This window comes from Macrosteles quadrilineatus, unplaced genomic scaffold, assembly GCF_028750875.1.
Source record: "Macrosteles quadrilineatus isolate MER2022 unplaced genomic scaffold, UCM_ALF_1.0 Scaffold_8__2_contigs__length_117827958, whole genome shotgun sequence".
In the NCBI taxonomy this organism is placed as follows: Eukaryota; Metazoa; Arthropoda; class Insecta; order Hemiptera; family Cicadellidae; genus Macrosteles; species Macrosteles quadrilineatus.
In genome coordinates this window covers 34,505,672-34,533,432 of record NW_026542601.1, presented here as the reverse complement: position 1 = coordinate 34,533,432, position 27,761 = coordinate 34,505,672, and the positions used below count along the sequence as shown (strand labels likewise).

Genomic DNA, 27,761 nt, shown 5'->3' with positions numbered 1-27,761 from the left:
CTTTTTAGGAGGAGTTCGAATTCTGATGTGACAGGAATAATCTTTTTTAGGTACAATTTTTAAGTTTTTGTTAAATAAGTAAATATTCATAATCAGGTACAAGGTTTCTTTCCTAAACGATGTTATTTTCGTAAAAAAATAAATATTTTTTACTTAAGTTGTATTTAGGATCACAAGATAAATATCAAATTCTGATCTAGACACAATAATTTCATAGTTGAATTAGTGATCATCCAATGGGTATAAATGTTATGTAAATAAAGATATATATTTTAAATTTTACGAAGTTTCGAAAACAAAAATAGTAGTTTCAAAACACTAACATTTACCAATTAAGTGTGAAAATAATTAATAGTGTACTGTAGTTAATTAGAGTTAGATACATTTTGCAACGTGTTAAGTTGTTGCTTTGATTTCTTGGAACAAGCACTCGATACAAAAACATTTTTCACGTTTAATAAAAATAACCAACCCAATCCATAAAAAAAAAAAAAAAAAAAAAAAAAAAAAAAACATGTCCATCCTGCAAAAACACCCCGACTCAAATCTTCGTCAGAAGTTTGGTTGTAAACCCCATTCGAATGCGAATCCAAATACAAAGTCATCAGATTGAACGGAACTGGTAAACATTACAATAAATCTCCTCTACCCTCCCTTACAATAGAACTGTCCACTTAGGGGTTGTAGGGTTGGAGAAAGGGATGAAAAGAGGAGAGAAACTTATACTCCACCATGTTGACTTTATGTGTGTGTGGTTAATGTGTTAAATATATTTGATAAGACAGTTAATCATGTATCGAAACATCATAAGTCTAGTTTTATGGTACAGGTTAAACAAGTAATGTAAGTTGAATTTAACTTATAGTGCTAGTATAGTATTAATAGTACTAGGGTCAATTTATTCCTGTAAATTGATAATACCATTAACTTGATGGTATAATAAAATGCTTCTTAATATGAAACAAAAGCATGAAATTGAAAGTAAAAACTTCATTGACTCAGTTACAATTTATGATCGTTGAGATGGCTCAAAATCAGAAGATTACAATAGGAACCTGGGTAGTGGGGAGCCGTTGAGGCGAAGACTAAAGAGTGGATTATTTATAATATTGAGAAGAGAACTCATAAGATTTTCATATAGGGATCTTTTATAGGATAGTGATTGTGTATAGGCAGCTTCATGTAAACTGCAGATAGGCTATTTACAAAAATAAATAAAAAATATTTAATAATATTCCACAATAGAAATATTAAATATTTTCAGAATGTAGAACCAATTTTGAAACTATATTAAACTTGAATAATAAGTAAATTAGAATAGTGTGGTATTCAAATCTGACAGATTAAGTCTCATCCTTCGAAACAACATTTCTTAGACTCTTTTAGATTTTCTTATCCGTGACCCTTTGATTGTACTAATTTATAAGTAAGTGTTTACTAACAACAATAATATTCGCACAAGTTGAAATCAAAACATAATATTTGTAACGACGCTGAAATTTTTTGTATACATTCTTCAGTGAAATATACTTTAAAACAGTGTTACAATTCTATTTAATGAGTAAACCAGTAAATTAAGAATTTAAAAGGATTTTAGAAATACAAAAGATTATTCGCTATTAATAACACCAAACAAAATCTCAAAACATTTCCAATGTCCACAACTCATCCTACCAGTCCTATAATTAGTTATCGAATTTTATAAAGAAATATTAATGGCAAATCTTCTATTAAAATTGATTCTAACAAATAATCGAGAAGCCTTTGAAACGTCGTCAAAGCTAAAGAAGCTAAAGAAGATAAATACGCGATTCAAACACGAAACAACTTTCTTTGTCGTAAACTGTAAAATTTGCTATTTATTGATTATAAACCTAATTGCATCTTTACAATACTTATCCTTTCGTAGATATGTTTAAAACCTTATAAGGTTTATTTCACCATTAACTTATTTTATTGATTGATTTTATAAGCTGAACATAAAAACTAAATTACATGATCGATTTTAATGTATATCAGAATAGTGTGGTTCAACTTGAGCTGCATATAGAGTTACTAATGGCCAATAAAGTAATCAGTTTACAACATTCTCACAATATAATGTTGCTCTATAAATAGGCGTAAAATGTCTGCATTTCTGATATCTGGTGTGTTGCAGAAATCCAGGTAAATTACACCGATTAATAGTATTTAAATTCAATTAGGAGGCTTTATTTCAAATATGTATATATTTGAAATAAAACATATTTTCCCATAAAATTATCAGTCTTAAATATTATCATAGCTAATGTTAACAGTAACCAATGTTAACCTACATCAGGAGCAATGCTACTATGGAGTGAAAGGATTTAACTTCACGGTATTTGGACCTGGTGCTGCAAATGGCGGGAGATAGTTGCACGCTTCATGTGGGAAATGGCGGGAACTAACCGCAAGGTGATGCAGTGAAAGGGGGACTGTACATGTAGACTTCCTTGTGAAGTGAGCTACTAGCAGAAGTGGAAGTAGGGTAGGGAAATGAGGTGTACAATATGTGCTCTAATACAAAATAGGAGATGGACTAGACACTGGATACATATTTTGTAAAGTGTTCTGTTTACATTTCCCTATGGTGAATCCATCCCGAGAAAAAACAAACAAACCAAGTTTTATGTTTCAAAACCTAACCGGCTATCCTTGATAATTGGGATTTTAATAAATCGTACTCCAAAAATAAAATTTACTATTCAAACCTTTTTATTTTTATGGATAAAAATTTATAAAAAATATGTTTTACGTAGAAACAAAGAACAATGCAAAATTACATAATAAAGAGAGACAGAACTTATTTATAATATTAATGGTTTAATAGACTTTGTACCATCGTATACTTCAGAGAGAGTTATTAAAAGTTAAGAAACGTAAATCGGTTTTATGGATAAATTGAATAAATAAAACGCTCTAACTTAGTTTTAAAATATTATATTAGTTTTTTTAATAGTAAAGAAGTAAAAGGTTGCACTGGGATCGAAAAGAACTAAAACTTCAACCACTCAGTAAATATAAAAGCGCTTTGTTAGCCCTTTCGGTACTTTTGTTAAATTAAAGTGTTTGAAAAAAAATATTTTAAAATCGTCCACTATTTTTTAAACTTTATTTTAGGTGCATTACAACTTATAGACGACTTATAAGAAATACGTTCATAATACGTAAGTACTTCAGAAAAGATAAACTCACAATGCTATTAGGTTAATTTCAGTATAACATTTTAACGATATAATTTTATTTTTATCGATTAGCTTTGAATTTCAGACCTAAACCACTATTAACTTTTAAAATTAAAACATGTTTATTAACTCCATCTATTGAGAAACCAACTGCTTTATAAATTTAGTATGACGGGCTGTTTTTTAAATACAAGATATTCTATAAAGTATCAGTGTTGTTAACATTTTATAAGAACGGAATATTATGTACGTCTTCATACTACTTATAATATTATTTTCAATTTATGACTCAAATGAAAAATTCCGAAAAAGCTATGTGTTCATAGCTTTGGAATAATTAAGCTAAGGCATTGGAATAATTTATTCTAACTCAAATATTTTCCAAATAAATGGCATCCTCTACCGAGCATTGCACTTGTTATAATGAATCTTTAGATATTCGTCGCATTGTACAGTATCGTACATTGATATGTAAAAGTTGTCTCAATGATCATCAAAAGGACAAAACTTTAAAGCCTTAAAAGCACCAGAGACACTTAGAGGCGGTTCACGAGTCACGGGTTATCCTTAGTTCGAGCGCAAAATCCAGTTATAGCCGGTTTTTTGCGCCGCGGCTTGGAAATCGGCTTCACGAGTACGAGGTTACCCGCGCTCGAGCGCAGACAGATAAACTTCACCCAATTATGACAGGGATAAACCCGAGCGCAAAAAGTCGGCTTCACGGGTTCAATTAGAGAAAACCCCGGGCCAAATGTCGGGTTCACGAGTCATAGTCTAGCGCAAACTGGATAATCTCGAGCGTAAATAACAATGGTTTTGGTCTTCAACTTAACCCTGCTAGGGGGCAGGGTTAAGGTGACATCATGTCGGGATTATCTCATTTGCTCGTTTATTGTTTTTTTGTTAGCAAAAAGAATGTTATATTCGGATTCGGCATTAAATTCCGAACAATTTCATTACCCTCAACATGATATTTATTTTTTTCATTTTTTTACTACTGATAGCCGAAAACATGCAAAACATCGTAAAAAGTAACTGTTGAGGCATTTTGATTAATTATTACTAAGTAAAAATATAACTAATAGCTTAACATATTCATATAAATTTAAATTGCAATCGAATCTTATTTTGTAAATTCTTTATATTTATTTTAGCAATTTTGAATCCTTTTATTTCAGCTGAATAATATCAAAATAAAAATGGTTCCATCAAACACTTTTAGGTTTGTCTGAGATTTTTTTAATTGTATAAAATTAGTTCAATTTTTGTTCCACCGTAAAATTCATATAAAACATAGGTCATTTTATTTAAGTATCCACATTTTATTTCGTATGTTGTAAATTATATGTTTATATTATTATGTTTATGATTTAAGATTTGTTAAAGAAAGACCTTTTCATCTGATAATGTCTTAATATTTGTCATATCGGGATTTACAATAAATTGCTTCAATTTGCTGAGGTAAAAGATAAATTATCTATAATATTAAAACGAAACAGTGTTTTTTTATTTCACGATTCTGAATCAACCACTCGACGGATTTTCATGATTTTTGTGTTGAAAGAAAGATAATTTTGAGAACTAGGGAATGTCGAAGCCATAATTTTAGTTTAGTTTCCCAGTTATTTAGAAATTAAGTTTTAATTTTTGAAAAGTTTAGCAGCCGACGCTAAGATTCTAAACTAGCTTTTGGTGTAATATAATTTGTTTAACATAACAGCTGTAAACATTCAGCGTTTGTAACACAAATTCAGCATTTGGATAAAATTAAAAGACATACTAAGGGTTGACTTATTTATACTATGCGTAATGCTAATCATTGATACATTCAATCCTTCGATAAGAGGATGACAGATTATTGAAATATACATAGGTAAAATACTAGGATGTTCAAAGGATTTTTTAAATAAATCTTTGTACTCTTCGGTTTGTTTTAGTGCAATATAATTTTCTTTTGACTAACAGCTGGTTAGATATAAAAATGCTCTGTAGAATCAGTAAAACTAAGAGGTTATTTTATTTTTACTCTGATTTGTCATTGATTTTTAGGAAACAAGTAAGATTAGTAGTTCACCGAGAAACGTAACACCATCGATGTATACAAGTCAAGGCTCTGTACACGAGTCTTAAAAAAAGGATATGCAAATTATTAGACTGCTCAACTTTTTTAGGAAAGGGTAGGAAAATCCATTTTTTACACGTTTTAATTCATCTTGGTTTGTTTCAATCAATGTTTTTGAATGCTTGAACTTTGTTTGGATTAGGCCTTGAAATATTGATGTCATAAAGATGGAGATCAAGAATCCTCAGGAATACGATTTTAAATTACCACCACAACCTCAGACGGGTGTTATCCAAAGATATACAGATGAATGACATAGATTGAACACAACGTCATCATTGACCTAGGATACTGCAATTAGACTAACCATCCTTTTATGAAATCTAAAAAAGTTGTTTAGCGTGTGTTTAGTTGTGGTTACGTTTGGAGGCGCTGAATATTTTATAGTTTAAATAAATGAATAAGGGGAATTACGATGTACATTGATTCAATGGGGGTGGTTTAAATAGCAAGGATATTGGAACTGATAACGGAATGGACAATAAACATAGACAATTAATTACGTCACTAGCTTTACTAGCGTTTTTACTTTTTAAATTTCTTCAACATGTGACCAGTTCTTTTGTTTAAATGAATATTTTTTTGACTCGGCTGTTTACAAAACAAACTAATATGTTGTTGTGTTTACTTTTCTTTGTTTACACTTATTTATTTAGCAATTGATGCAGTGAAATTGACATAAAGAATGTGTGTGGACGATTCGTTTAATGATGTCAGGACACCAACGTTATAATTATGTGTACTGTGAATTTTATTGGATGTTTTCGTTTTATTTTAGGGAGTTTCTATTCAGACCTACTGGAAATTGTGTATAGTATGAGTAATTGTATTGTGGTGATATTGATTATGGAAGAGGTAGGTATGCGATGGAAGGTGATATCATTGACTAGGCCTATACACTTCTCAATTGATAATTACTCTTTCTAATGTAGGCTGCAATAAAATTTGTCTTTATACGTGTAAACTAGCTGTTTTGAATTATTGGCCTACACCGTTTTAACTGACCAGTCCCGTACGTAGGACGGGCTAACACCTCGTATAGTTAAATATACAAAACGTTGTATTACAACAAAATATTTTTTAAAATTATAACCTGTTTTCTCATGCTTAGGGCTGCGCTCTGCCCGTCTGGCACGCGCTCATGTAGGGGCTTAGTTCTTAGGCCTGCTTTTTGTAGCCCCAATTGTGAACCGATTTAAAAGATCTTGGTGTCATAAAATGTTATTGTACGTTTGCCATTTTATATTTACGTTTATTACTGTATACGTATGACGGCATCTCTGCTCCTATAATAGCCAGTTGTTGCTAGAAATTTATTTTTTATACAAATTACTGATACATAAAAGATATTCATAAATCTTTGAAAAGAGCAGTCATTTTATTAAATAATTTGAACGTTTGGATACAACTGCAAACCTGATAAAGTATGTCTTATTTTTGAACATAATTGGTAATCGAATTTTATTGCAGACATTACCAAGATTTGTATAAACTTTTTTTAAAACATAATTGCATTTTCCCGATTCAATGTATTCAGTAAAAGTGTATTATCCATAATTCAATGATAAATTGAGTAACCTTCAACTTTAGTATATAATGAATTCAAGTGCAAGTCCACAACCTTTTATACGATATCAGTAAATACTCTGTTTAATTATAATAATTTATGAACCAATCATTATGACGCAATGTCATCCTCTTGTTTTGGGGCTCGTCGACCGCGAGCAGCGGCGCGGCAGGTGGCTGTTGCCAACCTCCCAACGAAAATTCCCAGTTAATCCCTGCTCTTGATCGACGGCCAGCGTTGGTCTCGGCTAAGCTTGATCTCGGCTAACGCTCTATGTCGTGAACCCATTTTTTGACCGTCGGTTAAAATTGGTCGAGATCAACGATAACCGCGGGCCACGAAACCCCGTACTCGTGAACCGCCTCTTAGAATTCCTCCGAGCTCCGGACCCTTTTATTATGGTAATTAAACGTTTCACTTTTGCAGATAATTCCCTTGTAACAAAAAGACCTTTTAACATTAGTTTTGTAAAAGATAATAAGCGTTCTCAGCTATAGAATAAAAATAAATTTCACTTAATCATATAAAGTGTGTATGTTATTAGTCATTATGGCAAAAATGCAGAATCTTCTCTTTCATCTGTGGTTTTAATAGTAAACGGGTTTGTAAAAAGACACAATTAATCGAGGGATCAAATATCGTCTGTGATATCTTAGGTTAAAGATATTTATATTTAAGTTAGATTTAGCATGTTCATACAAACATTTGATTACATTTAAACGACTTAAATGAATAAAGATATCATATAAATAGTGTTTTATAGGTTGTAATTGAACAAAAATTACTTTACTAAGCTTTTAAAATCATTTGAACATCTAATTAACGTACATTAACAGACAAATTAATTGTATAGAACTAGGGTAAAATCTAACATTTAAAGAGGATTACACAATCTACAGTTCAAAGAGAACACATCTCTGGAGAGGGAATTTCAATCTGAACACAAAAGGTGTAGTGGCAATCCTGGTGACCACTACAGGGATATTTGGCGTTGGTAAAGCTTCCGTTGGCAAACCTGCGTTTGTTGGTCAGCTGATATGAAACCCGCTCTTTCACTGTGCTGACAATGATGGGGATTTAATATAAGGCATCAAAGAGGTAGCTTAGAGACTTATTGCACCTTTGTAAACATTTAAGGTTACAAGCACAAACGATATTTGTTTCAAGTCAAAATCTATGAATAGTTAAATTTTATTGTAAATACGTAGTGTATGTTTCATTGAGGTCGCAGTTTATTTAAGTGTTGCAAACTTATTTTCAAGTGTACACGTATTAAGTGTCTAATAATTGCATGCTGTTTTGTGTTGTTAATAATGTGTACACGCATTATAAATTTATAAGGAAACAAAAGGCGCTCATATATAAATTAGTGTGTTGCTTATAAATTGTGCAAGAGTAAATTCAATCTTTCACTAGTTAAAATAACACTTCTACGATATTGCCAAATACCTATATAACTACACTGTTTAAACTATACCTTAATGTACGTATGCACCAGCCATACTTCATATAAATGCATATTGAATTTTTATATAGCAATAACAGTTTGTAGTTTTCTAAAAGGAAGAAGTAAAATGTTTTATTGTTCTTGAGAAATAATCTAAAGGCTGAATTACGATCTATACCATGACAAAGTTTATATTCCAACATATAAAATACTCGTTCTAGCCTCTATATTAAACAGTCAGACGTATTTCATTTTCAAGAACTGTTGTAACTTTTTACGATGAAGTAAGGCCTTTTAAATTACTTACACGTGTGCGAAAGAGTTTTGGTGATTTTCAATTGTTTGTGAGACAGTAAAATAAGTTAATTTTAATTAAACCACAAGGTTAATGGTGATATTTAAGGCACAAATCGTACATACTACCTCATTAATTTATCAATGTCCAAAGTATCATGTATTTAAAGGTTTTGTTACAATTAATAATTTTAGTTCGTAAAAATTTAACAACGGGAAATTAAAATATATGAAAAAGGTAAAAAACAATTTAATTGCTTACCCTTATTAGAATATATGGATGGTAACCAAATCCATAAGATTTAATTTGTCAGTACTTTATGTAGGACATTTCAGCAGACACCATAAGCTTCCGGTCCATAAATGCATTAAGATTTTTAAGTATAAACAAATATTTCATGCAGGGTATTGACGTAATTCTCTTCTATCCACTACCAATTGTAAACTCAATCATGTTGCCAAGTATACTTTACTGTTAATATGCAGATTTATATTTCGAACCTTTATTACCTTTTACATTAATGCCATGTATACGAGCTTAAAATTGTTACGTTTTTATCTTATTCTTTCCTCTTAGTATAACATAAATTACGTTTGTATATTTTATGTGCTATTATAATGACACATTATCTTTAAGTGATTTCTTATTATTTGAATTTAAAGCAATCTATTAAAGTGTGGTTGGGAAATTCTTTTGGTATTTTGTACTCTAGACAAAACTTTTACTTTAATTAGAAATCATACAAGATGTACCTAGAGTAATTATTACGTATTGTATCGGAATCATGGTTTACTAAAAAAGATCATGGTTAAAAAAAAAACAAATGAAAAACCTTTTAATAAATTACAATTAATATACAACGAAACATAATTCGCTTATTATTCAATTAATAAATTGATTAGCAATGAATTGTAAAAGTATAAATTAAATCTTTCACTACTTCATTAACACTTCTATGATATTCCCGCATACATCACTACACTGTTTACATTATACAATAATGTATGTATGTATGTAGCCCCTACCCTTGTCTGTAGGGACGTTGCTTTGACAGATCTCAAATTTGGTTACTGGGTGGTCACGTGACTACCCTTCAGTCTGGGGATTTGACCTCCCGGTGTGAAATGTAAACCTCAAGTAAGTCCAGAATGTATAACAGTGTTCGTTTTTTGAAACTGAACTGCATTTAAAATTATAGACGAGATAAACATTTGCAAAAGAGAGCAAGAATATTTCGTCTGGTTGGTTATTTGTTAAACTTATTTTTGTTAGTTTGAATTTTGAAAACTTTTCCAGCTTTTATTCCCCTTGAAGTCAAATACGTAATAGTTCCTCCACGTGAATTCAGAAAACTGATTGATACCTTTCAAAAAATAAAAGGTTTAAAAGAGCCCTTAGTAAACTATTAAAAACTATGATTGCTATTCAGGTACATTAAAAACAAAATTTGTAGTTCCGGCATGCCTAGTTTTTCATTTTCATTTTGGGATATGTTTTATGGTCTAACTGAAACGTTTATTGCTAGTATTAGAACGCAACTGTTTGATAATTTTACAAAATATGCAGTATTAGTTATCAGGAGATGACAACAGCGTTGAATTAGTGGAAGTACTAAACGATGGTTCATATGAATTGTACAATCAACTAGAAACATTGACCAGTGTTTTCACCAGAAGAATGACGCCAAAACATACCAAAGACCAAGATTTAAATGTCTAAATTATAGTTGGAAGTTTATCATCTCTTTTAATTAGTTGTCATTTCTTTTCATTTTCCGATGGATTTCGTATTTCAGCTTTTTTCTACATTGCATTACTTGAGCAATCCTAGAAAAATAGCTGAGTATTTTTTTTGCCTGACAATTGAAAGGCCACCGTTTCACCCTGAGAATTCAGTAGGGTTGTTACGATATTGTCCATATAATAGCTTGGTACGATTCACGGCTTTAGCCAATGAGCTGAGCGAATGTCAACCACTGAATCCGAGACGCTATCATGCATGACTCACCAAGGGTCGTACAAGTATATTACAGACAGCTCCACACACCATTGTTCTACTGCAGATAACATCGAGACTATTGTATTGCTGATGAAGATACAATCACAAGATGTGAGGTCTGCCTTTCTTTTATTTTCATTTCATCGCCCGCAGCTGCTCGCAAGAAAGCAGCAAGATCAAGGTTGGTAGAAAGTTTTGATCAACCTGTATGTATGATTATTTTGCCATATACGTTTGTTTTGAGAATTCTTATAGAATAGATCACTTTTTTAGGGATCTGCACTGACTTAAATTAGTTATAGTACTTCTTATACAATTGTAAAATTTGAAGTGTGTTTCTTATCAAATGGCAAATACATTTGAATGCGCTGAATTGCACGACAAAACTCGTTCTTATTTAAGGTTTATATTTAAGAACATAAAAAAACATTGCCTTGATCTTTGTTTATATAAGAATAAAGTAATGCTTTACGATTAGACTAACCAAATAAGGTGAAAATAAATGTTAACAAATGACAAATAGTAAGTACTGTAACACTATTCCTTAAGAACCATACCGTTAATTTAATCTACGCTATCACAGTATCTATGAGTTATGCAAAACATAAGACTTTTAAACTTATCACAAAGAAGAATATTTATCTAGTTAGACCACTTAACTTAGTTTTTTCAGATTCGCAAAAAAGTAATATTTTGTTGTCATTTAGTATTTAAAATCAGCATATTCTCCAAGTGGTAAACTCATTTATGATTATAAAATGGTATGACTTTAAGCTTATTTTATAAAGGAATTTAAAATATTTTGTTTCAGAGATAAGAAAATTTAATCTACTAACACGAATTCAAACTATACTATCCAAAATCATTCCTACTTACATCCAAAGTATTAAAGTTCCTCGTTTCGTTTCGGATATTTTTCGAGCTCCTGGATAAGACAAAATCACCCTCAATGGCGTCTGTCGTTAGCAACTTTTGTCGTTTATTTCCAAACTTTTAATACTTCCGAACTGAAAATACGATTTCTACCCATGGTTAGTATTTGTTTTCTTTTACTTGTTTGTCCCTTGCCGTTTCAATTTCAACTTACCTTTTCAAAATCTATATAATTGGTGTATTAAAACTCTGAGATATATGTTTATTTGAGGAATCATGAAGATGACCTAAAATAAATTACAATAGATTTATGAATTGATCATGATTACGTTTCAATCCCAAAAAAGTAAGTATCTTTTTCAGTTATGTTGCTTCAAATGGTAAATAATATTATTAAGTGTTTGATAGGATACATTCAATCAATATTACACATATCCTTCACTCACACACTAAAGAATGTGAGAATGTTGATAAAAAAAAACAACATAAAAACATATAGGTACAAAAATATTTCACCTTTGACTATCAGTAAATGATTTCACTTTTAAGGGAGATTTTTAATACGGCAACACTAGAGCTCTTTGCCTAAAAGACCCAACGTTTTGCAACTAGGTACCCAATATTAGAAGTAGGACACTTTTTGTAGATCCATTTAGTTTATAGTCCAAGACGGGGTTTCTATTTTGTTTGAAAACAAAGTCAAAATGCGCTTTCATGTTTCAATAACATTTTTCAATAGTTATTTTTGGGTACTTAGGTGTAAAATAAGTGTTGTCCAATAATATTTTACAGTGGATGATTTTTCATTGAATAAAACTTTGACTAGAAGATAAGTAATTTACAATCACTAGTGGATCGTTCGTGGATAAATAGAGGCAGATTAAGGGTTTAGTACAATTGTTTACACCAATGGTTAAAAAATCAATACATTACAAATCAAGCTATGAACAGTAGGCTGTTCGCTATGTAGAAGTTAATCACATTAATGAGGTGATACCACTTCGTCATAATTACATCGGTGTTCTCGTGATTCACGAGATAATCTCACAAACTACGAGATAATTACCTCTAGCCCCACGTGACTTTGCACTTCCGTATCCTGTGGCTCAACCACGTCACTCAAGAGTTATGTACAATGATAGTAAAAAGGTAAAATTAATTGTGTTAATTATGTTTTTCACGTGATTACTACTTTCTTTAATGAACTGAAGTCTAAAAACAAATAGCTGGGCAAAACTTAGAGGGCTAAACAAATTTAATTCATACATATAAAGCTGCGTGAAAGCATCATTGGTAATCACCAGATGCACTCTTAAACAAATATAACATTTTTACAATCATAGGATTTAGATTAGTTGTGTAAACCAATTTAAGACTATGCAGATTAAAGGAGATGATTCACACTCAGACGAAATATCCTTGTTTAATGTAGTAAATACGAAAGGGAATGTAAAATGCAAATGAAATTAAAGTTTGGAGGCTCCAAGTTTATTTATTCATAGCATCAACCAACTTTCCACGCTTTATTCATCAACTAAACTTCAACAAGCAATCCTAGTCTTTGTATGAAATCATTTGAATAGATTTCGAGAGAGTTCCTTTGAGGTTTTTTTACTTTTCTTTTTTAGTTTCTAAGTGTGTAAGTGGTGATTTAAATGTTAATTTTACTTAAATAAATTATAAAAAAAGCTGTACAAAATTTACTCATTAATGAAATATTACAGTGCAGCTTTCTTTACTTAAATAAAACTTTAAAGCTGCAAAAGTTAAATATTTTGTATATAATTTTAGATCTATATTTAGAACATACAAATTTGAACACCGTACATTTTAAATATACCAATGTTTATACTCCAGAGCTGCAGTTGCATTGATTTCACCAACTTGACATTATATTTTACTCGTTATTTAAAATATCGCTAGCTTGTGTTTTTGACTCATTGGTAATAACATAGAAAGAAATTACTTACTTTTCCTAAGTTCTATAAAACGTAATAGCTGTGCAAAATTAAAACTATTAAAAACATCAAAGCAAATGTATACATTGTTTAAAAGATTTTACTTTCAACCAACGACATTTTTGCTTATTTCATATTCGCTTACTAATACTACACGTCACACTAGTTTTCGTTGAGTTTAAATACCTGTCTATAATCTGAATCCTCTCCTATGATAGAGAGTTCTGCATTGTCTTGAAACTAAGTTAGGAAGGAGAGTTTGTACAGGATTCTGGTACAACTCCTTCTGAGGGACTTGCTTAGTTGAGGAGTTTTAGGTGTTCAATATCGACTAGTATTTTATAAACTTATGCCGACGTTAAATGGAATATAAACTGTCAAAATCCGTTTTAAACTAACCCTGTTCAGTAGAAGAGGTTAATTTTTTTGTACAAATGAAATAAATAAAATTTTCTATTTTAGGGCTCATTTTTAGAGTGATCTGTTACTCTAACACTTTTGTAAGAGGGCGATGTGCTTGATTCCCGATATATCCACAACAGTTAAAAGGGTATTGAATACTTCCTTCAGAAGAAGCTTTTGTGGTCCTTTCTTGGGAAATTTCACTGGTGCAAACAATAACAAAAAGTGTAAATAAAACAACCAACAATTTTGTTTGTAACAAAACTAAGTAACAATATTTATAATGAAACATTCGTCTGTTTTACCTTGATGCTTAAAATCTTTGAACTGAAATAGAGAATAGTTTATTAAGTACTGTATATAAAAATATCTTAATTAGTACAAATAATTAAACTTTTAATTTAATTGGTTTGTTTATTGATAATATCGATTTAATTTAGTATGAAAATTTTAAATAAGAATCTATAAGTGGAGGTTTATTTAAATTATTAAGTGCTTAATTTTAAAGTATATAATTTATTAATTATAAATCATGATATTTTAGGGTTATAACTATTTTTTCGAAACTTCAATAAAACGGATTCAATTGACATACAAATCTTTAATGTGTACATTGTACGTAGGCCTAACTTATACTATGTTGATATTGATATTTAAAAAACGCTTAGTTTTTAAAAGAAATATAACAATTCATTTATGTTTATTTTGTATTATTACCAGTGGTTTTTTACAATTGGTAATACTACTGACCACATGAAAATATTGGCACAAAATATCGAACAACCACGATTCGATACGATGCAATTACGATGTGTTACGCAATAATCGTACCCAAGAGAAATAACCTTCGCGTACATTGTTCAACAGCTTCTCAAACGATCGGTTTTGCGACCTTTTTCAGTGCAAAAACCCAGGCATTGAATTATTTCACATGCAAGGGAATGTGTCAACGACTTTATGTGTTATAGACTTCACTGTTGTTGTTGTTATAGTTGTTGTGTTATAATGTAGGCTGAACTATAGAATTTAATATTTGCCATTAAAAAATATTTTTGATAATTTTGTTAATTTATTCTAACCATATGACGACGGTGAGTAATACAATAAGAAAACTTGCTACGATACTGTAAAATTTAAGCTAAAAATAGGGGGATATTCTAAGTTTTCATTGAATCGTACAATCTACAACAGTTTAATCTCAATTTGTTATAGTGACGAGGCAACTATGTTTAAAGTTGCTTGCTACTTACATCAATATTTCTCAATATAAAGGACTATAAAGGACATCGCTATGAAAGACTAAACAAATAAATTTCTACTGATAGAACGTTTAATACCAGCATGCAAAGTTTCAGTCCCCTTATAAACTTAAAGAATGATCAGATTAAAAGACTTTTATGATATGAGCTGAAAAATATTTGAAGGTAAAATCTAAATAGTGTAAAAAAACACACACTAATTTGTTTTTCTCAAGTTACATAGCATGCAGTGGTATACCTGGACGACTTTCTAACTTAAAGCTGTTCAAAAAGAGAAACACTTGTCTTTATTACCAAATTATAACTAAAGAAGTTCTCAACGTGGCGGGCACACCTTTCTTGTGGTTGTGAAAGCTCGTAAAATAATAATAAATAACTATGAAGAATAAAGTAAAATTAACCTTAAATTAATTTCGGGTTGTAGCCATATAATCTTTAAAATATAATCACATCATATCATCGAAAATAATGTATCAATGATTATTCATAGAGAGGGATTAGAAAGCCGCAATTAAATACGAGATAATAGCTTAATATGAAATATAAAAAATATCATGGGAAGAAGTGGGCGTGTAAAATGTCCATGGTTCTAAGGGAGCAAAATCTAACACATAACTACGAGAAGACGTTGTCTTGATTTACCTTATAAATTCCATCGACTAGTTTCGTGATCTCCTCCGTCTCCATGATGGTTTGATTGGATGTTTGATCAGTTTGATGATAACAGCTGATGACAATGACAACACAATGTCAATCACAACACACCATCCTCACACCTATAACAAATAAATATATCACTTTCAAGAATAGACATGATAATATCAATAAATATGCAATTAATTACTAAAATTTTACATGCAGAAGTGAAATTGAAAAACTAAATTTATTCTAAATGTCATGTGACAAATTTACAGGTCTTATTTTTTCAGAATAGAAAGAATAATGTAAAAACCAAAAGCAATTAAAAGATGACTTTGTAGTGAAAAACGATTGCATAAACAAAAGTAGGGAAGCGGAAAATAAACTTTGACTAACGCTTTGAGTGTAAAACTTTAAACCCAATTATCACAGAAACTCCGAATTCGTTAACACCTTCTGTTGATTGTGTAGTTTTAATTAAACTGATTAAAAACAAGTTACGCTAATTTATTCATCATCCATTTATATTGTAATACCGTCCTCTCTTCGTTGTATTAAAATGTAGGAGCATTAACACACTACTAAAATTAAAGTTATTGAACTTTTAACGTAATAACAGTATTCAAACAAAACATTGATGATGCACCTACATAAAAAAAACACATACACCTTATTTGATGCTTAAAGACAGTTTTAGAGGCGTTAACACCTCTTATTTCAAAACTATTAATGCAAAACAGAAAGATCAAATGGTATATATTGTACAACAATGGCAATAACCTAAAGTTATGATCATAGAATAAGGTGCAGATATTGAAGCTTAACATAAAGAAACATATTTATTTAATATCGTGTCAAAATCAAGTTTAAAATTTGAAATACTATAAACCTATTTTTATAAAATCTTGAACACTAACGATATTTTTCGTCGAGCAAGTTAAGCAAAAACGTATATTTTGTAGGGTTACACGAGTTAACACTTATATCAAGCAACGTTTATTACAAACATTAAGTACAGATGACAACCTACATTAGTTACACACGTTCTGTTTCACTGATACACGTTAACAGTATACACGTTAATTACACTTCTAGGAGCCAAAGCGATTAGTGGTGATATTAAAGGAGAAGCCATGTCTTGATGTTTGTTGTATGTGAAAACACACGTTTTAAATTAGTAAAAATTTCACAGGGTATAAAATATAATGTTAAGATACAGATATATTTTATTCTACGTATTTTTCACAAAAGAGCTACAATTCATAGATAAACTCTGTCCTAAGATATTTAGCCCAGTTAATGAACGTACTGATAACTGTTCCATGATGGGTTGTACCTAAAGATGAAAGCGAGCTCAAGACCACCATGACACAACGCGTTATCGTGTGACGTCATAAGTAGTCAGCTGGTTAAAATAGTTTAGGGCCTACACTGTAACCAGTCTCGCTCCAAAACAAATACTATTCTACAACTAATATACATATTATAATTGTATAAAATTCATATAGGCCTATTTTGAAATATCTGCTCTGCAGTATAATAAGTTAATAACATGCGAATTATGATTATTTTGTATTATTGTAGTAGTGGAAATGCATATTGTTTTAACTTTTTGCAATAATTTACGATAATACATTTTTATTCGTCATATGAATATCCTTATATTACGAGCCGAAAAATTTACCATGTGTTTTTCTGTTCTTTTATTTGAAGTTTTCAGAAAAGGATATGTTATGTATGATTTAGGGAACTAAAATCGACTGCTTTCCGGACCTAAAATCCTAAGACCTAAACGAGAGATTTCGATCCATATATATATATAATATATAAGTTTTAGTAGAGAGTAATATGCATTTTTCCCACTAGTGTTTGCTGCTCATATAACGAAATCAAACAAGTAAAAAGTATTAAATCCCACTGTATTTATATTTCAAACACCATCCACCGATAAACCAATCCCAAAGATAATAGTTATCAGAAGCAGATAAGCCAGGCGGTGATTGGACCGTTTTGGCTCGGTTTAATTCCGATTTACGGCCAGTTAAGGCCCGTAAACCTGGCTTTATTGTTGGATAAACCTGATAGAATTGGGGGTATTTTATGCTGCGCCCAAAGCAATGTACGGTTAAAATGAAAGCATTACTTTAAAAACTGTTGTATATTAAGACATACATTTTTTGTTTAAAAAAGTCTCATAGTCAAAGGTTGTTACACCCTAAAAAGGCCGTGTGATATATATTTCATATTAAAGTGTACACTAATTTCCACTATGAAATCAGTCATAGTCTATCACTGGAATGTTAGTAGTTGAAGGCTGTTAAGTTAAAAAAGAGGCACCACTGTTAAATACAAAACAGAGAACAATAGCTATTATTTTAAGTATAAATCATATACAAGTAAATGTATTTAACAAGATTAAAAATATGTTTTTTTTCAATTAAATTGTTGCAAAATTTATATTTCTGAAAACGACGTGGTTTTTTTATTTTCGAATGAATAGGAAAAAAGAAGCTTAGTCAAACATTGAACGACTCTCTGAGTTATAAACTATAAATTATATTACAAACAATCGAGCTGTTACAATGTTTTCAAGCAAATTATATATTTGATTTGGTATCCAGAATACTGACACTGATACATGCATCATTCTCCTAAGCTTAGCTCAAAACAAAGTTACTCTAATAGTTTCCACAAAGTTTATGCTGTCAAAGTAAGCAAGTTTTCAACTTACTCAAAGCATGTCAGTAAAGCGAAACTTTGGGAGAAGAGATAAAGCAGTTGGCCCTTAGTCGCAAATCACGCATGATTAAGCTTATGTTCCTCTTTTAAATCCTGTAAGTAAAAAAGTATTTCTTAAAACATTTAATAAAATATACAAACCTCTAGCAAACAGGCAAAATTACCATTAATCATGTTAAACGTGCTTTAAATCTGAAGTGGATGCTTTACAATTAACAGCAGTGAATTACCAGGCAATTAATACTGTTTAAAGTACGTTTTTTCTATAAAACAAAATGGAGCGAGCTGGTCTTATGGTAGAGCGCGGGGCTTCAGTGCCTGAGGTCCCGGGTCCACATCCCGCCAATCTCCAATGGGATCTAAGTGACAATGCCTCAACCCTCTAGGACTAGCCTGAAATGATGAGTAAAAAAGTTTCGGGTTATAACCTAGAATCCTAGGTTTTGAAGGTGGGGCCTAAACAAACTATAAAACAATGAGTAAATTTTCTTGTAAAAGTATAATATGCAACACAAATAAAGTTTAGAGAAATTGCACTGAGAAAATTTGTTAAGATTAAAAGAGTAGGAAATAGTTATTTGTGCAACTAGTGAGAAAAGTAAGCAATTGACTCACTCGAGAGAAATCCTTACTCAGCCATAGGCGAGTGAGGAATGGTTTCTCGAGTGAGGCAATGGTACTTTGAACTCGAGTTGCACATTATACTTTTCCTACAGTTACCATAAAACAAATAAATTGGTGAAGAAACATAACCTATTTTTACACAGAAGTGAACTTTTAATATAACATTTAATGTGAAGTGACAAATACAACAGTACAACAGCTGACCAGCTGATTTACAGCCAGTGCTACCAACGTATTTCGCGCGCATACGAAGTTGCCTGCATGTTACGCGCTCACTATTTCGTGCCTTCAAGTTGCAAATCTGTAGTGAGACAAAGTAATTAGAGTGAGACAATGTTAACATTGTCTCACTGATGAGCGAATTGGCCACTTTGCTTTCTCAAATCAGTGAGAGAACATGTACATTGTTAGGTAACTGTAGGAAAACTAATATAATCAACTATATAATGTTTTTTTTAACAGTAATCCCATCACGTTTACTAAAAAATGTATTGATATTTACCAGGACATACCGGCCCAGATAATAACGGTTCGTTCTCGCTCCATCAGTGTGTATAGACCTCCCCTAGTCTTGTATATACATAGTTGATTACCCCCAGTACACTGTCGCCCTTATGTGTTAGACATACATGGCAGACTAGCTGATGCAAATGTATTTGGTAAACACATCATGAGCAAATATCTCTAGTGTGGCATTGAAACATCATATAAAACGAGATTAGACTTAAGATCGGATTGGAAACCTCTAAATACTTAAAGTTAAGTGTACAATTTTAAGGTTTTCAACTCTTAGCCTACGAAGTAGTACTTTGTCACTTGTCAGCGAACCATCAGCAATAGGAAAGTACACTATAGGTATATTGGGGAGCAAGCTGGCTTAATGGTAGAGTTTGGGGCTTTGGAGGCCTTGGTTCACCACCAATCACCAAAGATTTTTGCAGACGTGAGAATGCCACTACCTTCTAAGACTAGCTGAAGTAATGTGTAAAACAATTCCGGGCTAGAAATAGAGTAGGAAGCAAAGATTGGACATAAAAAAATAAAAAATAAACATAATAATGTAAGTTATCTAACCATGTTGCCTTTGTCTAACCATATAAGTTTAATATCTCATCAGAAAATGACTAAGATTGAATTTCGTTACCTTCCATATAACATACTTAACACAAGAGTAAACATCATGGATAACTCTCAGCATGTTAACATTGTTTAATTGAGTTAAATAGTTTGCTATGTAATTTCGTAATGACACTAGTATAGTGAGGCTTTAACTTTTGTGATCTCAGCTAAATAAAAATAGCATAAGTGCTCAAAAGGTTTATATATTTATCGTTTCGATACTGAACCCACGGATAATTTTAAACTGTGCATTTCTAACTTTCAATGGAAAAGTTTTAAGTGGCTAAAAACAACTTTTAAATGTATTACTTTCATAGGCTAATGTCCACAAAGGATTTAATTTAAAACATGCAAATAACATTGGTGCAAACAGGTGTAACAGTGCGATTCAATATTAACGCGCCAAAGTGGATTTCCCGCTTGAATCAACCCAGCTGTGAGCTGTTAGGAAATGTTTAAACACTGAATAAAGAGACACTGATTGTCTGATGGGAGAGAGTGTAGTAGGTATATAATTGTGAATCCATCTCTAAGAGAAATTTCAGTATTGCCTTGATAAGACATTTATTGTCAGAATGTGTCTTATATTAATGATTGAATTATATAACAAAGATAGAGACATTGTCTTACTCTTTAACTTGTGGTAGTCCATGAATTTTATTAATTAGCCTAACGTCCATAAAAAGTTGACATCGTACACTATTTTTTTTGCATAGATCCTTAAAACCGTTGACTTTGTAAGCTAAAGTAGACATACTAAACTATATAGAACAGCTATGGTTATGTTATTCTACTGTATAAGAATACGTGTGAGCTAGTGACAAATTGTACTTTAGCATACAATTCTAAACTCTTCAGTTGTTGTTACTATGAAGGTTGGCATGACGTACAAGATGATACAGATCAATCTTACAGTTTTTCGTTAATAATAAGTTGGTGTATTCTGATTAAATAAGTATTTCTCAACAAATAACTCTGTCAGTGGCTGATTTAAACTACGTTCATGTTCATTTTTAAGCTGGCTACAACTGTTTAAACTACGGTGTTAGCTATAATGCTAAAGTAAGCCAATACGATGGTTAATATTTATTTACCACGAATCTTAACGTAGTCAAAGATATTTTGATTGAAACCTTAATTAACACATTTCCTGAGCATTGTTTGGTAAACATTTTATTTTTACGCTGTGAGTTATCCTAAAAATCTTCAACAATGTAGCACGATTTACTGATTAAAAAGTAGAAAAAAATTTTCATCCTGAAGTTTCCGTACATTTTCATATTATAGCTACGAGTTCCCAATTGAAATTCTATTTAATATATTTGACCCGATTTTAATAGACAATCATACACAACTACATTGGCATTGCCAATTACATTTGTGCAGATATACCCCAGGGTGGATAGAACACTCGTGGCAGAGGTGGGGGAGGAGAGAGTAATTTAGTTAAAACACAGACTCAGTGCTGCTGGGAGGGATGACATTATACCATACCAACAACATCGAGATGATCTGAGGTTAACACAGTCGTGCGTCTATGACAATATCTCGTTAAGTATAAGGCATTGTGTAGTTAGAGATTATTGTTATTGCCATTCAGGAATTTTCAAAATGGCTTTGACACGTCAATAAAATCTCCCTAGTGTTTTGTATTTGTAGCGTAAAACGTAAGTAATTTAATCCTCGAACTAGAATTTTTGTTGTTGTTATTTATTACAATAATTTGAGTAATTCACATACGAAGATAAATCAAACAACTTACTTCATTGTTACTAACTGTAATGAAAATTATAATTTTGTTACTGTCAATAAAACCTATCTATTTTTTTGTAAAACGTAGACCTACGTATTTTAATCCTAGAACTAAAATTTTTATTTTCGTAATTTATTACAAAACAAAGAGATTCCATCCGAAATATTTACAATAAAAAAATACATGTGTATACTCATAACTTTAAGTATTTAATGAGTATGGTGATGCATTGTTTAATGTTTCTATACATTAAGCTATGATGAAATCATCTTGCTAAAAAATTATCATTATTCTTTTTATTTTTATTTTATCGTATAATCAAACTAACCAAAGCCAATTATGGTGTACCATATAATTACCCCATAGATAAGTCAAACATAGGTCACCTTTATAGCAGTGATCAAATTAGTTAATGAAGTGCTTCCGAGTTTGAAATTGGGGTTTCCATTAGTTTATTGCCTAACTCAGTTTCAAATTAGCCAAAACAACTGAGCTGATTCGATAGCTAATAATCTATTTTATGTTGATCGTGCGACCTAATTAATATTTACTTAGCGTACAGTATCAGTAACCAACTAGATTTAAATTAAAGTAATCCTTGCTCATAGAGCTAATGTGCGTTGCTTGAATTTAATTTGAATACTGTTTATAAAAAAAATAGCAAATTAATTAATGATTTAGCTAACAAAATATCGGGATGTTTTTCATTAAGGCTATGAAATTTACGTGTCATGCGCGCATAATAAAATGTGCGCGTTGAAAAAAATGTGAATCACAATAAATAATTTCTTGTTCAGGTCTTTTAATATATTAATTTAAAAATGTATGGAAAATACTAAACTGTGTGATTAAAATGTTGTGATTTGATTCAAGGTTTGATAGTTTTAATATGGCGAGAAGATATATATTTAAGAATTATTAACAACTGAAGTTTGCAAAACCAATTGGATTTCATTCGGGTATTCACCTCCCTAAGCTATCCTTACAGTACAGTATATGATAATATATATATATATATATTTAAGGTTAAACTCAATTAGCTGAAAGCAAAACTTCGTTTAATTAAATTACAAAAATGCTGTTCCAATAACAAAGTTTTAGCTTGTTCTGTGAGAACAATTTCACAGGCACAAGAAGAACATAAAATACTTATGTACATCATCAGTTCATTATTTTTTATGTAGCCTATATGTAGAGTTGGAAAATCTTATTTAAAGTAACAAGAGTGAAGAGAAAAATGAGAAGGGATTAAAACGCATCCCTGAGGGACCCCGGAGTTAATGGGTTGGCGTCAGCCTCTTCTTTATTTTGATCCGAGTAATAAAAAGTGGAATTTTATTTTGGGAATTCTTATATTTTATGCAGTTATAGTGAATTTCCCTATATGGAAGTAGCGATTACCGTAGGTGTCATGGTAAAACCTAGACCCGGGACCGATTTACTGTTTCATTTTTATGCCACCAGAGGCCAAAATGCTATTCGTTGAAATTAGATATAGTTGAAATGATATAATATATATATACAGAGAAATATATATGTGTCCTTGAACGCAATAACTTAAGGAAATTATGTTCAATTTTGATTAAATTTGGCTTGAAGGTGTAGAACAGTATGAACTTGAATGACTTCTCGAACCAGCAAGATCGGACTATGGGAATGGAACAGGGTATTATCGGGTAAAAACTAGTTTTTCTCATCTTTGACCACCAAAGCATAAAATTTCCCAATTTCTCTTTAAATCTTTTTAAAGAGATTAAAGACAAAATGTTAATAAGTCAACTGTTGTAGTTTGATTGTTTATGGATATATTTTGATAAAACTTATTCATTTGTTTTTTTATAGTAAGCTATTAATATTTTACTAAAACACACTTTATTACCCTCCCTGTAGCAGCAAAACTAGTCTACAGGTTTATTATATAGGACCATCAATTGTAATGATTATATTGGTCCACATAACAAAATGTATTCCTCCATTTTATTCTCATAATTATCAGAGGAATACAATAATTTTATCTAAACTTGTTCAACAAATTCTTTAAAATTTCTACATGAATACGTTTTTAAGAACAAAAACATTAGGTATATATGGACATTTTAGTAAAAGGCTATATTCATCAAGACATAAAGTAAATTTATTTTAATTAAAAATGGGTCGATATAAGGGATTACGGGTTGGTTATTGACATTTAGTATCATTCTCGCTTTCATTACAGATGTACAAATAATTAATTTAATCAAAAATAAAATATATTTCCACCAAACAAATTAGTCAGATGCTTGATATTTGAATCTCTGTTTAGGTTCATAAGATGACTCCGATTAAATTTAACAAAGGTATTCCCAACCATTACTGGACAATAAGAAACATTATTGAACAGCTGATCAACAATGTGTGTCCATCACAGTACATTGACTGCTCCACATGAGTGGAAATATGAGATGATGCAGCTATGAGCATAATGAGATACAACAGCTGACTGAGTGCTAATGGCCTGTAATGTACTTTACAGGAATATTGTATTATCAACAATCTAATTGGATTATGAAAGTATTTATTTAAAACAGAAATAGTTTCCTGTATGGATAAAACTGTTAAAATTGTGTAAACTCGACTAAAATGTATTAAAATAGGTAGGTGAAAGGGAGTGTTTTACATTTTGTTATTTTAGTCATAACATTTACCTTTTATACTGTTTAGAGTATAAAAATATTATGTTTTGATGATTATATAAAATAATCTTACTTGAAGCACTAAAATATATATGATTTTGACACATTTTATACCTTGTTAGATAAATTTAGAAATCCGAATATTTTATATTTAGTTTGCATGATTTTTCAACAATGAACATGAATCCGATACGATAAACGAATAGGTCTATAGGTATAGGTCTATTTTATTTTTTACAAGAAAAGAAATTGAACGATGATGGTAAATCAAATACGTTTGTCTTCGAATGTCAATATGTCTACTGCATAGGATAGGCTACCTGGTAGTAAGATAATCATTCAATAATTTAGAGTTTACTAATACAATCAAACACTATGTTATTGTTGGAAAGATTAAAAAAACGTAACGCTTTTTACCAAGGCTGTATAACTTTAATTCTATTGTTTGTTAATTGTACGTGTTATCATTCATACATTTTCCCAATAGTAGTTCTCATTGTTGTTAAATGTGTTCTCAAAACAATAGCATGGAGTGGTGAAAAGTGCTTTCACATTTCATAAACCTGTTTTCTCAATATCTGAATTACATAAATATTGTTTATGCATATTTGTGATTATAACCGTACAAAACACTACATGATACTAAATAATTTTGTGTTGTTTATGCTCTACAAAGTGGTTTAGAGACAAACCCGTATTACCTTTCCTATGGCAGCAAATCTCGTTCCTCAAGTAGGCCTACTCGTTGAACCTTTAATAGAAGAATATTTGAATAGAATTTAATATAAGTTGTAATCGTTTCAGGCAAATGGAAATTCAAAATCCATGTGTTGTAGATATACCGGGAATCGAACCCGTCCCTGCCGCTCCGAAGTCCGGGACGCTCAATACTAGGATAGCAACACACGCACACGCCCTATCCCAGAGAGGGCATTAAACATAATTTAATGTATGAGTATGACGACCAAACAATAACTAGTTTACAATAGGTGACTGGCAAAAATGTATTTATTTATTAAAGTAATTACTTTTAAAACATTATTTATATCCATATTTTGTTTGCAGAGGGATATTTGATACGTAACAAATAAAAGTATTAGTCTTTTGTGTCAACTGTAAATGATGTTTTTTTACGAATGTATTTACTAATAAATGTCAGTAACTCTAAACTTAATTCGACAACGGAAAAGGTTTTCATTAATAGCTAAAGCTAGTTAAAGACAATTACTCGTATATTAACTATTTTATGCTAAGGCAATTCATTTGACAAATTTTGTAAATATACAAGTAAATGTTGGGCACTTATTAAATTTAAATCTTTTAACTTACTTTATCTAAAAAGTATACTTTTGGATTTTATGGCGGAAACCCGATCACGGGAAATGGCTAATCTAATCAATAACCATAACATAAAAAAAACTTTCGTATTGCTAACAAAAACTAATTTAATTATTGACTTACCATAAACTGACACAGTTGTACCAACTTTAACACGACACTCTACACACACGAAAACTCGCATAAACACAAGTAAACAATCGTCAGGACAACACAGATGCTGAAGCAACACTGACGTCGTCTGCTAACTTTCGCCGGTCTCAGTGCTGCCACTACAACAATGCTGGTAGACTAGCAATCGTACCAACACTGCAGCGTTATAAAGCGTGTATTGGAGATATACTACTTTGAACGATGTAAATACGTTCTTTTTTTGTTGATGTGGATTTCTAACAGCTTATAGAGCTTGAATCAATTACTTATTCCATTTACAAATATACAGTTCAATAAATAAGATATGGGCAAATTAAATGTGTATTGATAACTATTACGAATCATGTTAACTTACAAGGTCTGTGAGAAAGATATGTAACTATTAAGACTGCCAAGGCGGCATTTGTATGGGGGGAAATGGAACTGAAACTGGAGTTTAATGAAATTATCGTCCATTATACAAAACTAAAAATTCAATACATATATACATATACATATATAATGAACATATTTTAATTTATGTATACATTAAATACATTGTTTTACATTATTTGTAGAAAAAACATAACTATGTAAACGTTTTACTTAATTAACTTTCACATCCGTCATCAGTTAGAAATAGAGTGAAAAAAAAATGAAGTAAGGAAACGGGCTGCCTCGGGCCACAATAATATAAAAGTTCGTCGACTTTTGACTTCAATAACAAGATTTCTTTTTTGCCTTCAAGCGATCAACTCAGTGGAGGAGAGCCTGACTAAAACATAAGTTCGCTATTTCGTATACGGAACAATTACAAGTATTTATATATTTTAAACCGTTTAAATCACAAGTGATAATTTTTGTTTATACTCTTCGTTGTTTTATTGTTATATTTCTTATTTTTTGATTGGATAGACTTTGAAATTTCCCGATTATAATTAGTTAATTTTGAAGCTCGTAAATAATATCCCTATTTAGGTAAATATTACACGAGCATTTCGTCGGTGAAAGCTACTTAATTAAAGCACCATTATTAACCACCATAATTAAGCACCATAAATGGGTACTTTATTAGTACATAACAATAATATATGTTAACCTTGTGTTTAATAACAATATATTTATCTCAAATCCATTATTGGATACGCATTTTGAACGAAACATGATTACAGGTAATTAAATTTATATATAATAGCTAAATCACAAATAGATAATTTAATTTCAAAGTTACAGGGCAATACGTTACTTTCTTCAATTCATAAACGTAAATTTTCATAATAGTATTGATTAAAAATAAGTTATTTTGAAGTAATTTTTTAAATGTATTTGTTAAAAATTCCTTCAATATACATTACACGTAGGAGCCCTAAAAATATAACAAGCAAAATTCAAAAGAGCTTGTTATCATATTCCACCCCTTTTACAAACCGTAAAAAGTGAATCATTTACAATTCACATTCACCATATTGCTCAAAGACGAATGAACCTGGCGTCAAATATAATTTGCCTCTTTTCTCCACCTTGACAAATGACTCAATAAGCAAGACAGGCGGGAGATAATAAGACGTCTTGGAGAGGAAGAATAAGAAAGGGGAAACAAGAGTGAGAATATAAGGAA

General features: G+C 30.8%; 1 protein-coding gene across 1 annotated transcript in view; it reads right to left on the bottom strand.

The window, feature by feature from the left end:
• LOC128999488 (brain-specific angiogenesis inhibitor 1-associated protein 2-like) overlaps positions 1 to 26,229 on the bottom strand; it is a 220,993-nt gene extending 194,764 nt beyond the window's left edge. The window contains exons 1-2 of the mRNA XM_054426043.1: positions 26,135 to 26,229; positions 15,770 to 15,903 (exon numbers count right to left, since the gene is read on the bottom strand). Coding sequence (XP_054282018.1) covers positions 15,770 to 15,814 — 45 coding nt within the window. The 5' untranslated portion in view covers positions 15,815 to 15,903; positions 26,135 to 26,229. The remainder of the gene's footprint in view (positions 1 to 15,769; positions 15,904 to 26,134) is intronic.
• Between the last annotated feature and the right edge of the window lie 1,532 nt (positions 26,230 to 27,761).